Source organism: Tasmannia lanceolata, unplaced genomic scaffold (assembly GCF_043159265.1).
Source record: "Tasmannia lanceolata isolate RefF3 unplaced genomic scaffold, GAP_Taslan_0.1 ptg000005l, whole genome shotgun sequence".
In the NCBI taxonomy this organism is placed as follows: Eukaryota; Viridiplantae; Streptophyta; class Magnoliopsida; order Canellales; family Winteraceae; genus Tasmannia; species Tasmannia lanceolata.
Genome location: NW_027518682.1, coordinates 1,284,053 through 1,300,361, shown reverse-complemented (window position 1 = coordinate 1,300,361; position 16,309 = coordinate 1,284,053). Strand labels below are relative to the sequence as shown.

The window sequence follows — 16,309 nt, the reverse complement described above, 5'->3', positions numbered from 1 at the left end:
GAATATCTTCCATTCTTGGCATCTATTTAATGTCAAAACAAAAAATTGCCACTGTTCAGCTCACGCGTGGAGCGGCTGTGAGCGGATACAGATAGATATATTCATTGCTTTCAACGACGGCCCAAAATTAGCCATTGAAATCTCGAAGGATCATAGCCATCGGTTACGAAAGCACGGCACCGCTTGGATTTCTATAAATAGCTAGCTCCCTCTTCCTCCTCCTTCACAACAATCAGAAGGTAAGATTTCCCTAGGGAAATTATAGTCCATTTCTCATGCAAGACCAGCATATGGCCTTTGCTCACTCTTCAAGAGGAATGGATTGTAATTTGACAAGGGGTGCTATAGTCTCCATGCTTGTTCATGGGAGGCAAGACATGGAGCCTATCCTTCAAGTTTATGCTGTTAGGCCATTGAACTTTTTTGACAACATTTATCGGAGGACCCGCGAAGAAGTACTATATACTATGCAGGTCTCCGACGGCACTCACCTGAATTGGGTTATGCTGGCTGGAAACTCGAACTATCTTGCAATGCGGGGGAGTGTCGTAAAAGGATCGATCATCAAAGTAATGGATTATGACATTTATCAGGTCGAAGAGGACTTTCTGTAAGTTGTTGATTTTTTTTTCATTGCTATCTTTCCATCTTAGCTTTTGTTCCCCTTAGTCCTCGTTAGGATTGCAAGAAAACGTTTCTTGTAGAAAAAGTTTATAAGGAAAAGCTTTCATTTCTACCTTACGAAATGTGGGTATGGCTTATTTGAAGAGATATCGTTATAAATTGAAGGTCTGTCTAGATAAAAATTGAACATGCAGTGGTTTCTTATTTAATTTATACAGTGTTCTCATTGTTCGTGTCTCTAGCATTTTCAGTATGCATGGTGTCGCAATTGGGATTCAAACTTGTGTTGATATCCATAACTCGTCGGCCGAGTTAAATCGGTAAATCAGTGAGTCAAATTTTTCACTGCCGATTTACGATTCAGACAGAATGGAGTCCTCTTCGGGGGTTTTGTACATCTAGTCCTACATGCATGCAACCAAACCAGCTGAAGGCATTAAGCTACATCTTTTTATTCGGATTGAAATACAAATAACCATGTTATTCTTGCACGTTAATAATAGATATATGGGAAAAGGGGATCTAAGAGTTTGCATAGGTAGCTTACGTGGTTCTCCAACATGGTTTCGTGGTTCTCCAACATGGTATCAGAGCAAATGCTTGGTTTCAAACCTCCTTAGTAGCAAAATCCACATGCAATGGCAAAACCCAAAGAGGGGCCACATGTGACACATGTAGGCCAAACCTAAAAAGAGGGGCCACACGTGAGGGGGAGTGTTAAAGTATAATAAAAGATTAAATACTGCCTGCTCCAAAAGCTTAAGCTTTAGGAGAAGTTGGTAAGTTCACATATGCAAACGTCAAGCTGCTTACCGCCGGCAGCCGGAAGAATTTTCTGGCGAGTAGATGGTATTGTTTTGTTCCTCTCCAAAAGTTTCAAATCGATCTGGCCGTCGGATCGACTTGATACTTTAGGGGGTGATTCATCGGCCGGAGAGAAACAAAACGATACCAGCCACTCACCGGAAAAGTTTTCCAGTCACTTGCGGTAAGTAGCTTGCATAGGTAAGCTACCTATGCAAACTCTTAGATTCCCTTTTCCTATATATGGTATATATATCTATGGAAAAATACAATGCGTTATATTATATTGGGGTTGGAGGATTATTTCCAGTAGGGAATTGCTAGCGTCCATCCAAAAGGCATTTTGTGGCTGGTCTGTCGCATGTCAGACGAGCCACCTCGTGAATGGAGACAAAAGCTGTTGTCTCCATTCACGAGGTGGCTGGTCTGACATGCCACAGACTAGCAGCGAAATGCCTTAGACCCTAGCAAATCCCTTTCTAGTAATAGATTATTATCTAATCCTTTTCTTTTGAAAATACAAATTAAATTGAACGATTATTTCGAGCAGCATTTTCTATCCTATTTAATGCTTTCTAATAATGGTGAAAATATTTTACTTATTTCCTTTTATTTTCACAAATTAGTTATTTTTTTAAAAGCACGGTTCTTCAAAATTATTGGCGGATTTTTCTAGGCGCTCATTTATCCAATTTAATTCCTTTTTCACTTTTTAAGATTTTGGTAGTTTCTTCTTGATCTCACACAAGATTAAGAGAGATGAAAGGAAAGATGGATCTAGATGAAGTAAGATCAAGATCAAGAACGATCTAAGATCTTGAAAAGAGAGGAAGATCCACAATGGTTTCTCCCTCTATTGAACACATGGCTTGCATGCCTTTTCTTCTAAATAAAAATTTCCGTATCTTTTTGTTTGTCTTTTTCCCCAAAATGTTGCTTTTGTTTGTCTTTTCCCCCTAAAAGTTGTTGCATTCCATCTCCATTTGCCTGTCTTTTCCTGAAAATGAAGCCATTCTCAGGAAAAAGACAACCAAAAGGGGGTGAAAATATCATGTTCATAAGTTTATATGTAATTAATTATTAGAGGAACCCCCCAAAGAGGCCCTCGATTGCATGGCTCTCTCCATTCGTGTATGTGTGTGGTTTTCTGATATTTTAGTCTGACTAACTTGAAGTTTCTCTAATCAGAGAAATAACTCTGATCACCGTTGATATCTTGGTGGAGACGTGTGATATCATTGGAAATCCGGAGATTTTTAGCGGACCTCACACTGGCTTAAATGCAAACTCGGTGTTCCCCCCACATGATCCTCAGCAATTCTACAATCAAGTACAGCCACAGCTGGGAGGGACACCCTTTCATTCCGGTCCAATTCTGGCCCCACCTCTTCGAGCTCTCCCTTCTACAAGTGGAGAGGTGAACGTATCTGCTCTGTGTACTCAAGTCAGGTTTATGTACCGAGAGTACGCGATTCTCAAAGCTGCATTCATCAGCATGCAAGAGGAATTCGATGAACGGGTAAGTGCTTCTACTTTTGCCTTTGATTCTTTTGAAAAAAAATTGTTTGATCCTAAGTGGGGACCTGCTTAGCTGTGGGACTAGGTACGACCCAACCTGTTATGGAACAGGCTTAAAGGACTTAATCTAATGCATTCCATCAACTCTAGGGCTTTTGGCGTTTTGGTTCGTACTTAAAATTTAGTTTATTAGAACCGTCTCCATGTCAAGTATTCCAATCATGGAAGAGGTGACCTGTGGAGTGAGGACTACCTAAAAAGGGCTACTCGGCAAAACAGAGTGAAAGTTACCGAAGAGTGAGATGCAGGAAAAGGGGCTACCTATAAAAAAATGGCTATAGTGAAATTCATCACATAATGGGCCACTAGGAACGGTGCATTGATAAAAGTATGCCTATGTATAGGACTGGGTGGGACCGATCATTGTATGAGACAGGTTTAAAGGCTTAACTTTGCGGTTTTTGGGATACTGGTTAGGTACCTAACATTATTCTAATTAGAGAATTTCTAGGGTCCATAGCAAAAGGCATTTCGCAGGTGGTCTGTCGCATGTTAGATTAGCCACACATGCTCAATTTTCAGCGGCTGTTGTCTTCATTCACGAGGTGGCTAATCTGACATGCAACAGACCATCTGCGAAATGCCTTTTGCGATGGACCGTAGCAATTCCCTTCTAATTATATTCCTCTAATAATAGCTTTGTCTCTTGTACGCATTTTAGGTTGCAACACTGGAAAATGAGCTTGAAGTTATGAAGGAGAAGGAGGACGAGGAGGACAACGGGGATTATGAGCAGGGTTCAGGGCAAGTCATCCAAAATGTATAAGGCTTAGGACATATCATCCGAGAGTTTATTTAAAAGAGTAGGGAGAGGGAGAGAGAGAGAGAGTGAGAGTATAATTATTTCCAGACTTATGGACGCATCTATCTTCATCTCTGTGGTACCCTTCTCTTTTCTGTCATGATGTGTGCATTGGGGAGACCGTGCATACATGAATAAAGGAATTGAATAAAATTAATAAATAAAGCTTTATATTAATTTCTGATGGGATTTATGTCATGCGTTGGAACACTCTGTGTATTATTTTGGCGTGGGGGGGTAAATTCTCCCCCATTTCTTTCCTGAGCCACCCCCTTGCAGAATCATAAATACACTGGAGGAGGCTGGCCCGGGAAGAAAATGGGGCAAATTTATCACTTCCCTTATTTGGCTATTTATAGTGTGGCACACATGACACATGGGTTGCATAGGCAAAATGCCGTTGACAAATGAATTTTCCTTTTGTTTTGAAACAGCAATGCCACCTTTTCCTTTCTGTTCTTCTTCCCTAATTTATTTTTCTTAATCTTTTTTATTTTTATACTTTTTTAAAATTTGTTAAGATATCACCATGATCTTTCTTCTTTCCTACTAAGATATCTTACAATAATTCATGGCATATAAATTTAATTTATTAAAGGGAACACAGTTTGGCCCCAAGTTAAACTATGGTTGAATTGGTTTGGATCGAACCCAGACCTTTTCTGGTTAGATTGCCAAAATAAAATTTTCTTTTAAAACTGCTCAAATTCTATAACAACACGTTCAAGTAATGAAGAATTGAAGGTCAGGAAGGCCCAATTACATGACAATGCCTCAAAGTGGGTCTCGATACAACCAAATCAGCCATCGAAAATGGTCTGATAGGGCATCAAAAGTGATGGGCGCACCAGATTTCTTGGCGATCAACTGTACATGAAATCAGTTTGGATTTTGAAAACCGATTTTTAAGTCCAAGACTGATGATAAGTGGACTCAAACGTACATTTAGGCCATGTTTGTTTCTGGGTTTTGAGCCCATGGCGAGTCCAAAACTGTTTGTTGGACCCAGATGTATGTGTAATTTTGAGTGCAATGATCAGTTTTGGAGTAACAATCGTTTCTCAAAATCCAAAACAAACACAGCCAAAATGGTATGCCGTAACGATTTCTCATTACGGAACGCCTACTCTCTGCTCACATGATTTGTCACAATTTTTTGCCCAAAAGTAGAAAATAGAAGAAGCTGACTGGAACAGGTCAATTTTCAAGAATGCCATTATTGCCGTTTTTTTTGGTTCCCTGCAACAACAAAAAAAAAAGAAAAAAGGGTAGAAACACTATTGAGTTGTTTAAGATTATGACAACTGATTGTGAGTGCCAAACCGATCATTGGACTCAAAATTATGTTTAAATTTGAGACCAGTAATTAGGGCTGCAATAATTAGGGCTGCAACTTGGGTCGGGTTTTACCCGACCCCAAAATAGCTTGGGTTGGGTTCATGTTTCTCGGGTTTCGGGTCGAGCTGGGTCTAAGATCCAAAAGCCCGCATGAATCTTGAGTCGAGCCGAGTTTGAAGGGGCCCGACCCGACTTGACCTGACCCGAGTTACTTAAGTTATAGTATGTATTTTTTTTTCTTAAACTTTGTTACTTTAAAAGTGAAAACTTAAAAGTAAACTCACGCACGCATTCAATCACAGGACTCTTTCCATCTTCTGTTTGTTTCCCTCCTTTAGCTCTAGGGTTTCAAGTTTCAACTAAATAGTTTGTTGTTTATCTCATATGAGTATAATCATTTGTATTTGGTAATGCATCAATTTATTCTCTTTGGACTAGTTATTAGTTAATGCACTAAAGAGTTTGCCATGCTTGAGTTTTTCTACTTCTATGAGTTGAGTTGCCTTGCCAAACAAGAGTATTCCTTAAAAAATTGCGTCAACGTAAAACAACCCGACCCAAGATTTATCATGGGTAGGGCCGGGTTTGGGAATCGTGGGTTTTCTGGAAAAAAACCCGACCCGACCCGAGATATTTCTCGGGTAGGGTTGGGTTCTTCGAAACCCGACCTGAGTTGCAGCCCTACCAGTAATCCGTTTGGCACTCACACTCGGTTGTCATAATCTTAAACAAATAGGCTATAGGCCCTGTTTGTTTTGAATTTTGAGAATCGGTTGTCAGTCAAAAACTGATTCTTAGACTCAAAATGAAAGGTAAATTTGAGTCCAATAACTAGTTTTGGACTACAATCGGCTCTCAAAATTCAAAACAAATAGAGCCTCAGATGCTGTAGTTCGTTTCATATTGTAACAACCGATTGTGAGGGCCCAACCGATTACTGGCGCAAAATTATGGTGGATCCCAACAGATTGTGACAACCGATTTTGGGCCAATAATTGGTTGGGATCCTCAACATCAGTTGTCAAAATCTGAAACCAACAGGGCCTTAGAGAACGCTACCATATTTTCTAACTGTAAAGTGCATTCCCTACAACTATATTTTGATAATGAAAATAATTTTGTGTCATTTTCTGTATAAACATATAACCATGTTTATCTATGATATATTATATATACAATGGGAAGATGGGGTTATGGTGATAAATCCCAAATTATTTAAAATCTTATAAATAGAAACTTTCTTATAGCCCTGTATTTTTCAAAAAGTATTGTACGGCCTACTCCATAGGATGATCCAAACCGTTCAATAGTGGGGTCACAACGTAAATAAGCTTTGCCCCCAAAATCATATTCATAGGATGATCGTAGCCCTCCGATCTGTTGAGGAACTTCAGATCATGGAAACCTATATAGATGGGAGGGTTAAGATCTATTCCATCTATTGGGTCCACGTAGGGGCACTTACGATATTTATATAGCATATCCGTGCCCCTTCTTTTTTGCCGAAAGGGCGGTAACTCAAAACTTAATTGGCGCGATTTCCCTCCCAACTCCCAAGTCCTGTCTCTTCATTCCTAGGGTTTTGATCTCTCTCTCTTTCTCTCTCTCTCTACTTTTAATCGATTTATCTACCGATCCATTTCTCTGATTAAAATATCCATAATCTGAGCTTCGTTTCTCTTAGAGTTCACTTCTGAGCTTTCGGCAATGTTAATATTAAGTTAGGCGAACAAAAGCTTCAGTGATTGAACAGGGTTTCTCTTTTTTACTAGTTGGTTTTTGCCAGAGGATTAAAAAAAATGGCAGTTAATCTGACAAAAGGTGCGATAGCTATGGTGTGCAACGGAGAGGCGGATTTGAAGCCTGTTCTCCAAGTTTTTGATATTAGATTGGTAAATACAACCCAAACCACCAACGAACGGTATCGGATGATTCTCTCAGATGGGTCACATTTGCAACAAGCTATGCTTGCCACGCAGATGAATCATATCATTAAATCAGGGAAGTTGCAGAAAGGATCGATCGTTCTGTTGACGGAGTTTGTCTGTAATGTCATCCAGAATCGCAAGTGAGTTCTGATTTTTCCCCCAATTTTGTTTCTTTTGGTTTTAGTACTGGTATTTACTTATATTTCAGATGAATCTCTTTATGTGTTTCTAATGTTTAGAAGGTTTTGTGTTTTTATGTATTTAAGTTCTCTTTCACTGTTAGTAGAATCGAAAGACTAAGAACTAAGCTTGTAAACAAGGATAATGGCGGACCTATAACTCTACAAATAATTGGGTTACCGTTTATAACAAATGGGTGTCGGAGATCGTAAAAGCCTAAAGCTGGAAAGGATTTGTTGGGGCTTTGGATAGGATGAGCTCGAATTTTGTGTGGGTGTTGCAAATTGTATTTGGAAATAAATCTCTTTGAATCAAAGAGGCTGCTCTCCGTGATCCTTACAATGTTTCATTGTATTATGTTTATCACCAAAAAAAGAAAAATACCAGCTGGTCCCTGATTCCTCTTCCTGCCAGTATTATTCAAGTTTTGATGGACAATTGGAGGGCACAGCTATGATTTGGATTCTTGTAGGTGTGGCTTCCATCTCGAATCCCTATGCAAGCTGCCAATAACTGGTGAAAGGAGACAACAATGAAGCTTTGTTTTGTAAAGATTACGGTAGTAACATCTCGTGCTTCTAACATTTCCCTTTAGAGTATTATACTAGTCCTCTCTAAAGTTTCCATTGGTTTGAAAAAGTGGCAGGTCACTACGGCATAAGTGGATTCTTTCTAGTTGCATATTGCTGACTGGTTTAAAGCTCTTCATCAGTATCCTGCTGGTATCCTTCCGGGGGACATACACTCTTCTAACGCAATATCATGGGCGAACATCCGTAGGGATTAGTCCTACCCTAGATAGGGTGGGGATATCCTATGTCATAAAAAAAATCACGGGCAAACAGAATATATCGGGGGGGCATGGAAACTTACAGGGATAATTGATACGATCATAGGGATTTGTAACTCTTAATTCCTTTTCATTTTTACCATATTCCGCTTAGTATGAAACTATGAACTGACTTGCAGATTCGCTTGCTAGGAGAAATATGATATATTGACCAGGTCCATGACATAAGATATTTCAAAAGTTCCATTTAACGACTAAATCTACGGTTTAAAATTCTTTAGGAATTACTACTAAGAATGTTGAAACTAGAATGGTTGAAATTGATCCAAGATTACAGTTTGAACCCCACAAATTAAAGAGACTAAAATTGGGGATTGAGAAGAGAATTAGAAGATAATAGCATTCAAAAAAGAGAGAAATAAGATCTTAGTAGTTTTAAAACTCCTCCGCGTCATCGTGGACTCCCTAGTCCCTCGAGTCGACTCCCTTTTCCCTTTGCCGCTTCCGCGTTTTGTCGCCGCGTTCCTCGTTTGCCCTACAGAGTCAATAGAAACTCCTTTGACTCTCCCAAGTTATGACTGCGTCAACCGATAGCCACATCAACCGCGTCCTTGGCCGCGGCTGCAATGAGTCGACAATGATTTTTCCTCGGCCGTGTTCCATGCCGCATCACATTTTTAATCACTGGATCTTACTTAAGGTACGAGTAGACACTAAGGAATCACACAAGTAGTTGCCATGGAATCACTTCAAGGTTAGATCTAGGGCATCATACTCACGATCAAGAGGGGAGGAAATCACCTCCACTTGCACATAGCTTCCATTATTTTATTCATTCTATCATTCATTAGCAAAATAATGTACAAAGAACACTCTTTTACGAGAAGGAGAGAGATAAGTATAATTACTTGGTTGACATATGGCAAAAGAGAAGGAGAGGTTGGTACAACTATCTGTATAACACATGGCATGAGAAGAGTAGAGATGGGTATAACTACTTGGGTAACACATGACAAGAGAGGAGGAGATGAGTATAACTACCTAGGTGACACATGAAAAGAGAAGAGGAAATGAGTATAACTACTTGGGTGATTCATGACAAGAGAAGCGGAGAGATGGGTACAACTATCTGGGTGATTGATGCGTTCCATCAACCATAGACTTTAGTTTATTTATTTTGTTACGAGAGACTTATTTAGTTCTTTTTTTTTTTTTTTTTTGTTATGAGAGAGCACCGCTTAAGATGACCTTTGGATGCTCCGGTGAGAAGAGGCGACTCGTGCCATATTGATGGAGTAAAAAGAGGTAGGGGCAGACCGAAAACAACTGGGGTAGAAACAGTGAGGAAAGACTTGATAGCTAGGAACATAACAGAGAACATGACCTTGGATAGGATACAATGGAAGAAAATGATCCACGTAGAAGAACCCAACTTGAGCCAGGATTAGAGCCGGGTAGATTCCTTTCACCTTCTTCATGAAATTTTTCTAAAGGATTCATTTAGCCGACCCCAACTAGTTTGGGACAAAGGCTTTGTTGAGTTGAGTTAGTTTTTTTTTTTTTATCTTAGATGTGGGAGATGTCCACATCAACATACAACCTACCTTTCTCTCTTTTCTTGTAAGGCTCACCGTTACTTAAACCCACACCCACTCACTCTTTTATTCTAATGGGCATTACCACGGCCCATCGCTTAAATCATTTTTAAACGCACTTTAAAAAAACCTTAAAATCTACTTAAGCCTTTAAAAATCCAGTCTTTTATACTATTGGCCAACCTTGTGACCCACCATTTATTTCTCTTTTACTTCCACTTAACCACTCCTATTGGGTAGCCCCTTGGGCCCACCACTTACGCAACATCCACTATCATATAAATCTCTCAACCCCTCCAAAAACCCTAACTACGGTGATTTAAAAGATGGCCCTCCCCCTAGTGTGGAGAAAGCTTCCCCCTCTCCTCTCTTCCCTTCTCTTTGCCCCTCATGGCTAGGTGAGCCGCCCCCTTTCTCCCTCCATCTCCTCTTTCTCTTCTTTCCTACTCTTCCACCCCCCCCCCCCTCCGCAATTTTCTTCTCTCACTTCTTATCATCTTTTTCCTCTCACCCTCTTGGTTTCCCCCTTCGATCCCTTGCTTCCCCTGGCTATCCCCCCCCCCCCCTCAATTGATCTTGTTTCTACACTCCTCTTCTCTTTTCTCTTCCGGCCGAGATCAGCCCCTTATTCTTTCTCTTCTCGAGCTTGCTCTTTTTCTCCTCTTGGACATTACCTGGAGCAGTAGTATGATCAAGGCAAGAAAACCGGCACTCCCACTCTTAGGTTTCCCTTCCTACTTCCACACTCTGATCCCATAGTCCTCTCCTCCTTTGATCCTATCATCATTTTTTAATTTTTCCCCATAAACCTTTTTCCTCATATTTTAACATCCTTTACATAACCGGTTTCTTTACCCATTACCCATCATCACATTTCCCTAATTCCTCACCTATTGCCACTCGCTTGTCACTACTAGATCTTGTTGAGCCATTGACCTTGTTGAGCCATAGTTAGATATATTTCCTAGATCTGATTTTGTGACACCTTGTTTGAGATTTATGCTGTTTTCATTAGCTAGCTGTTTTTTTATGAACTTGATATGTGGAACCTTGTTGGGCCATAGTTAGATATATTTCCACACCCACACCCTAACCCCATATAGTCCTCTTCCCCAAGTACCCAATCCACACTTCTGGGTTTTTTAGTAGGTTTGCACCATATTTTTGGCTCTGTGCAGGTTGCTGGCTCAGGTGAAGAGATGGAAAACGAGGAGACAAGAACCCCGGTAGAGCAAACATGGATCCAAGGGGAGTGAATCAAGAAAGAAATATTGAATGGGAAGTAACAACTTAGCAATTGTTCAGAGGATAGAAGAAGACACAAGTCCAATCGCGTGGTAGAGAATGAATAGGGATTTGAATGAGTTATTTTTGAATCATATTATGGCAACTAACAAGGTTTTGGGTCTATCATATGCTGGACTAGAGGAAAATTTGAGGAGATTGTTTCAACAATCTGAAGAGAGGGATCAACAGATGACAGATCTGTTGGAGTTATCAAAATTGGAGGCTTCTCGGAGGTTGATAAGGGAGATGGTTTGCTGTCATTTCTCGGTGAACTATGAAGGCGCTTTGTCTGTGAATCCAAGAGGTTGAATCTAAGAGGTGGAGGCAGAGGTCGAAGTTGGCTGAAAAGGAGTATATCCAGGGGGAGAAATTCTCGTTAACTAGTGTTGCCATAAAGATACTATCTTGGAACATGAGAGGGTTGGGTTACTTCGAAGAAAAAGGCCTAGGTGAAGCCGCTGATGATAAAACATAAGCCAAAAATTCTTTGCATCCAAGAAACCAAAATGGAATTCATGAATTAGGTTGTGATCAAAGAGCTGGGAGGTAGATAATCTTGGGATTTCGTGATCATCAATGAAAGTGGCCTGGCAGAGGGGATTATAGTCTCCTGGGACTTGATTTTATTCGGGATTAAAGAAAACCACATTTGGAGATTTTCAATATCGATTGTGGTGAAGAGCGTAGTTGATAATTCGGTATGGACTTTTACAGGAGTATATGGGCCGATTCAGAGAGCGGAGTGGCGATCGTTGTGGGCAGAGTTAGATGAGGTCAGTGGCAAGTGGGCTAATCCATGGTGTATAGGAGGAGATTTTAACAAGATCACAATGGTAGTGGCAAGGGTGGCTTGTAGTAGAACAAGTCGGTGCATGATGGACTTCTCTGATTTCATTAGAAGGAATGAACTCATTGTTCTTTCTTGATCTTTCTTTGAGTAGGGACTAGTTCACGTGAGTGACGAATTCAAGTCGTAGGAGAATCGATCGTTTCCTTGTCTGCCCTTTGTGGCTGTCTATCCTTCATGATGTTTATCTGCTCGCTCTGCCATATACCACATTTGATCATTGCCCTCATCTTTTAGATCTTAGACTTGAGTTGTGGGGTCATATTCCATTCCGATTCGAATTAACATGATTGGAAGTACCTAAAATGGACGAGAGATTGTGTAGGCAGTGGAATGAAATATCGGTCTCATGCCCAACTGGTGGAGTAATTGGAAAAAAAAAACTACGTCATGTGAAAAAGAGGTTGAAGGAGTGGAATCAGGAAAGGCAAAAAGAAGAATCGTAAAGGAAGGACTGGTTGCGAGAATCTAACAGATTTCTAAGGCGGATGAGGAAGGATTGGCTAGTTCGGAGAAGGTAGAAGAGATGGGTTCACTAAAACATGAGTATAACCGAATAGTAATTCGGAAAGAAATTGCATGGAGGGGAAAATCATGGGTGTGATGGATCAAGGAGGGAAATAAAAATGCAATCAAGGAGGACAAGGAAGCGATTGTGCGAGAGATCTTAGAGTCTTATGAGGGCCTACACTCAACAGAAGGAATGGTGTCCCTTAGTCCAGGATGTGTGTGCGCACGCGCGCAGAGAGTGAGAGAGGGGGGAGGGAGGGAGGGATTTGCCGCTCGCCGGGGTGGATGGCTTTTGCCTAGTATTCTTTCAGACATGTTGGGACTATGTTAAAGAAGAGACATCTAAAATTTTCAAGGAATTCTTTATGGCTTGGAGCTAAATAAAGGGACACGCGCCACATCCATCGCCTTGATTCCTAAAGTGAAAGGCGTTGTTAATATATCAGATTTCCACTCTATTAGCTTAGTCTGATGCCTTTGCTAAGCGCTAGCGAAAGCACTGGCTGAGCGACTGAATAGGGTTCTCCCGAAGATTATATCAAGCAATCAGTCGGCCTTCATACAAAAAGGCATATTAGTAATGATCAATCATCCCTTCAATCTCAATGCTGCATAACTGAAACCTAGCATGGAAAACCTTGGGTTGAAAACCAACTGACGATTTAAGCTTTTAGCTTCAATTTGCAGGTCACAGATTTATCAAAATGAAAAGTGTGGGCAATGTTTTGTGCTATTTCTGCTAACATCATGCTTTCGTTTTTTGTTGTATTATGTCACATCTTCTTTTGTTCAATTTATCTCGCTTTCCTTCTATTAATTATGTCTTGCTTATTTCTTTCCTTTTCCCTTTACTTCATATTTTTTAAACTGCGACTTTCCCATATCTATCAATGCATTCAGAATCATTATCATCATCAACTTGGAAGTAATAGTTGAAACGTGTGATCCTATTGGCGAACCAAAGCAATATGTGGACGGTGCAACTGCTGCTTCACAGGGAAGAGTTCCCGTGACTGCACAGTCATCTTCAATGGTTCAACCTGGAATAGCAGCTGGAAATCCACAATCTTGTGGTGGTTCACTTGCTAGTGGCCCTTTTGCAGGACAAAATGTGGCCGGTGGGGCTGCTCTCCGCCCGAAATCCAATTCAGATTCAAACCCTCAATCTTATGGTGGTTCATTCTCTGGTGGTGGTGTCCCTGGACAAACCGCGGCTAATGGAGTTTCCATGTATCCCAAAGCAGAGCCAGGTGTTGGGCTTCCAGGATCAGTATCTGGGAGTTATAGTAATCCACCTCAAAACATATCTAATCGCAATCAAAGTGTTATGGGTCCCGGAGCAGCAGTTGGATCACGGCCTCCCAGCAATAACTATGGGCACCCGGTACAGACGACATATCAACAGCCACCTCCAATGTATGCAAATAGAGGACCTATATCTAAGAACGAAGCACCTGCTAGGATAATTCCCATTGCTGCTCTCAATCCTTACCAAGGGAGGTGGACAATCAAGGCCCGGGTAACAGCAAAGGGGGAACTTAGACGCTACAACAATCCAAGGGGGGAGGGGAAGGTATTCTCTTTTGATCTTCTCGACTCTGAAGGAGGAGAAATACGCGTGACCTGTTTTAATGCAGTGGCAGATCAGTTTTATGACGTGATTGAGATTGGTAAAGTGTACTTGATATCAAAGGGAAGCCTTAAACAGTCTCAGAAAAATTTCAATCACCTCAATAATGAATGGGAGATTTTTCTGGAGTCTACCTCGACGATTCAGCCATGTTTGGAAGAGGATAACTCTATACCAAGGCAACAATTCAACTTTCGGCCCATAAGCGACATTGAGGGCATGGACAGTAATTCTATGGTGGATGTGATTGGTATGGTGTCATTGATTAACCCTTCGAGTACAATAATGAGAAAAAATGGTACTGAAACTCACAAAAGAACTCTTCAGTTGAAGGATATGTCGGGCCGAAGTGTTGAGTTAACTCTCTGGGGAAGCTTTTGCAATGCAGAAGGCCAACAACTACAAGTTATGTGTGATTCTGGGGTATTTCCTGTTGTGGCTGTGAAAGCTGCACGAGTCAATGATTTCAATGGGAAGACAATTGGGACAATTTCTACATCCCAATTATTCATAAACCCTGATTTTCCCGAGGCACAGAGGCTCATGGAGTGGTTTGATAGAGAGGGGAAGAATGCCATTTCTCAGTCTATTTCCAGGGACGCATCAAGTATGGGAAGGACAGATTCCCGTAAAACTGTTTCACAAATCAAGGATGAGGAGCTTGGAAGATCTGAGAAACCAGATTGGATCACCGTTAAGGCAACAGTTTCATTCATAAAGGTTGAAAATTTCTGCTATACTGCTTGTCCTCTGATGGTTGGGGATAGGCAATGCAACAAGAAGGTTAACAATAATGGTGATGGAACATGGGTTTGTGAGAGGTGCGATCAGTCTGTCCCCGAGTGTGACTATAGATATCTTCTTCAACTTCAAATACAGGACCACACAGGCTTAACATGGGTTACTGCATTCCAGGAATCTGGTGAGGAGATCATGGGCATTTCTGCAAAGGATTTGTACATGTTGAAATATGAAGAACAAGATGATGTAAAATTTGGAGAAATTATAAGGAAGATTCTCTTTACTCAGTATTTATTCAAGTTGAAAGTGAAAGAGGAGACCTTCAGCGACGAACAGCGTGTAAAATCAACTGTTGTCAAAGCAGAGAAAGTAAATTTCTCATCTGAGAGCAAATTTCTTTTGAGTTCGATAGATAAACTTCCAGGAGAAGAAACCAGTGTTTTTCCGGGAAAACCAGCAGCTATAGTTTCCGATTCTGGAATGTCTAATCCAGGATACGGCAATGTGGGAATCAGACAAGGTGCACATAACCATGTAGGACTGCAAGGGAATGCTTATAGTGCCGTTGCTGGTCAGAGTATAGGTGATACAGGGGTGTTCCTTCTATGTAATAGCTGTGGTGGTTCTGGCCACAATTCCCAGAACTGCCCCAGCATCATCAATAGACAACAGCCATTGGGGGGAGGTTACAGTGACAGTGCCTCTGGTAAATGCTTCAAATGCAATCAAAGTGGGCACTGGGCTAGAGACTGTCCGGGATCAAATTCTGTCTCTACAGCATATGGAAATGGTAGTGTTACTGGTAGATACGGAGGTTCAAAGATGGGAGGAGGGTTTTGAATGTTATTATCACAAAATGGAATCTCGAGGGGAATCTGGTGGATTCTCATCAATACTGGATCTTGGAGGTTATGTCATCATGAGCATGCTTGGTGGTGTAAAGATTCTATGTAGAAGTTGAAGTTCATTCGCCCATCTCAGTTTGTGTTTGTTTGTTACTTAATCTTCTAGTTCAGTGATGTGAAAAGGAATGTTTCGGTGTCGTTTTATTAGACATGCCAGTGTTAAATTTTCAGATGTGTATTTGTTTACTTGAACTCCGCATAATTTACAGGTGCTGTACTACAGTATTTTGTTTTTTGCACCCATGGATTGTATTGCATTTATTTTAACTAATCACATTGAATTGTTTCTTGTGGAAGAGGGAGAGTTATATGATCTATATGAGGGAGGGGGAGTTCTATGATCTATGCCCATATTTTTCTATGTAAAAATATACGCGGGCACAAATAGAAGTGACTACTTGTTCAATGTTCCAAATTACTTCTATTCGACCTTGTTCAATTTGTGGCCTTTGAGTGTGCAGTAGTGAAAAACATTAACTCTTTTTTTAAAAAAATTGACAAATATATTCATACCAACAAATTTACAATGGGGACCAGTAGTCTCACCAAATTTACATAGTATGAATTGCTCAGGAGCATTCTCCTCGACCCAAAAGAAAAACCCATTACCCCTTACATTTACCCAATAGCCTCAATTGAATTGAATCCAGCAAAAAATGCCATATTTGTGGGGGTCCATGATAGCCAACCACCCAACATCATCACCCGATCTGCAGCGGCTTCCACCTCGAACCACCACCAAACATCGGC

At 40.8% G+C, this 16,309-nt stretch overlaps 2 protein-coding genes across 2 annotated transcripts; both read left to right on the top strand.

The window, feature by feature from the left end:
- The first annotated feature begins 213 nt into the window (after positions 1-213).
- Positions 214-3,985, top strand: LOC143876448 (uncharacterized). The gene is made up of 3 exons (XM_077378143.1): positions 214-610; positions 2,617-2,947; positions 3,668-3,985. Exons 1-3 carry the CDS (start codon positions 276-278, stop codon positions 3,770-3,772), a joined length of 771 nt encoding a protein of 256 aa, XP_077234258.1. The 5' UTR covers positions 214-275; the 3' UTR covers positions 3,773-3,985.
- A 2,691-nt stretch (positions 3,986-6,676) lies between these two features.
- Positions 6,677-15,745, top strand: LOC143877011 (replication protein A 70 kDa DNA-binding subunit A-like). The gene is made up of 2 exons (XM_077378713.1): positions 6,677-7,214; positions 13,184-15,745. The coding sequence occupies exons 1-2, from the start codon at positions 6,946-6,948 to the stop codon at positions 15,492-15,494; spliced, it is 2,580 nt and encodes an 859-aa protein (XP_077234828.1). The 5' UTR covers positions 6,677-6,945; the 3' UTR covers positions 15,495-15,745.
- The last annotated feature ends 564 nt before the right edge of the window (positions 15,746-16,309 follow it).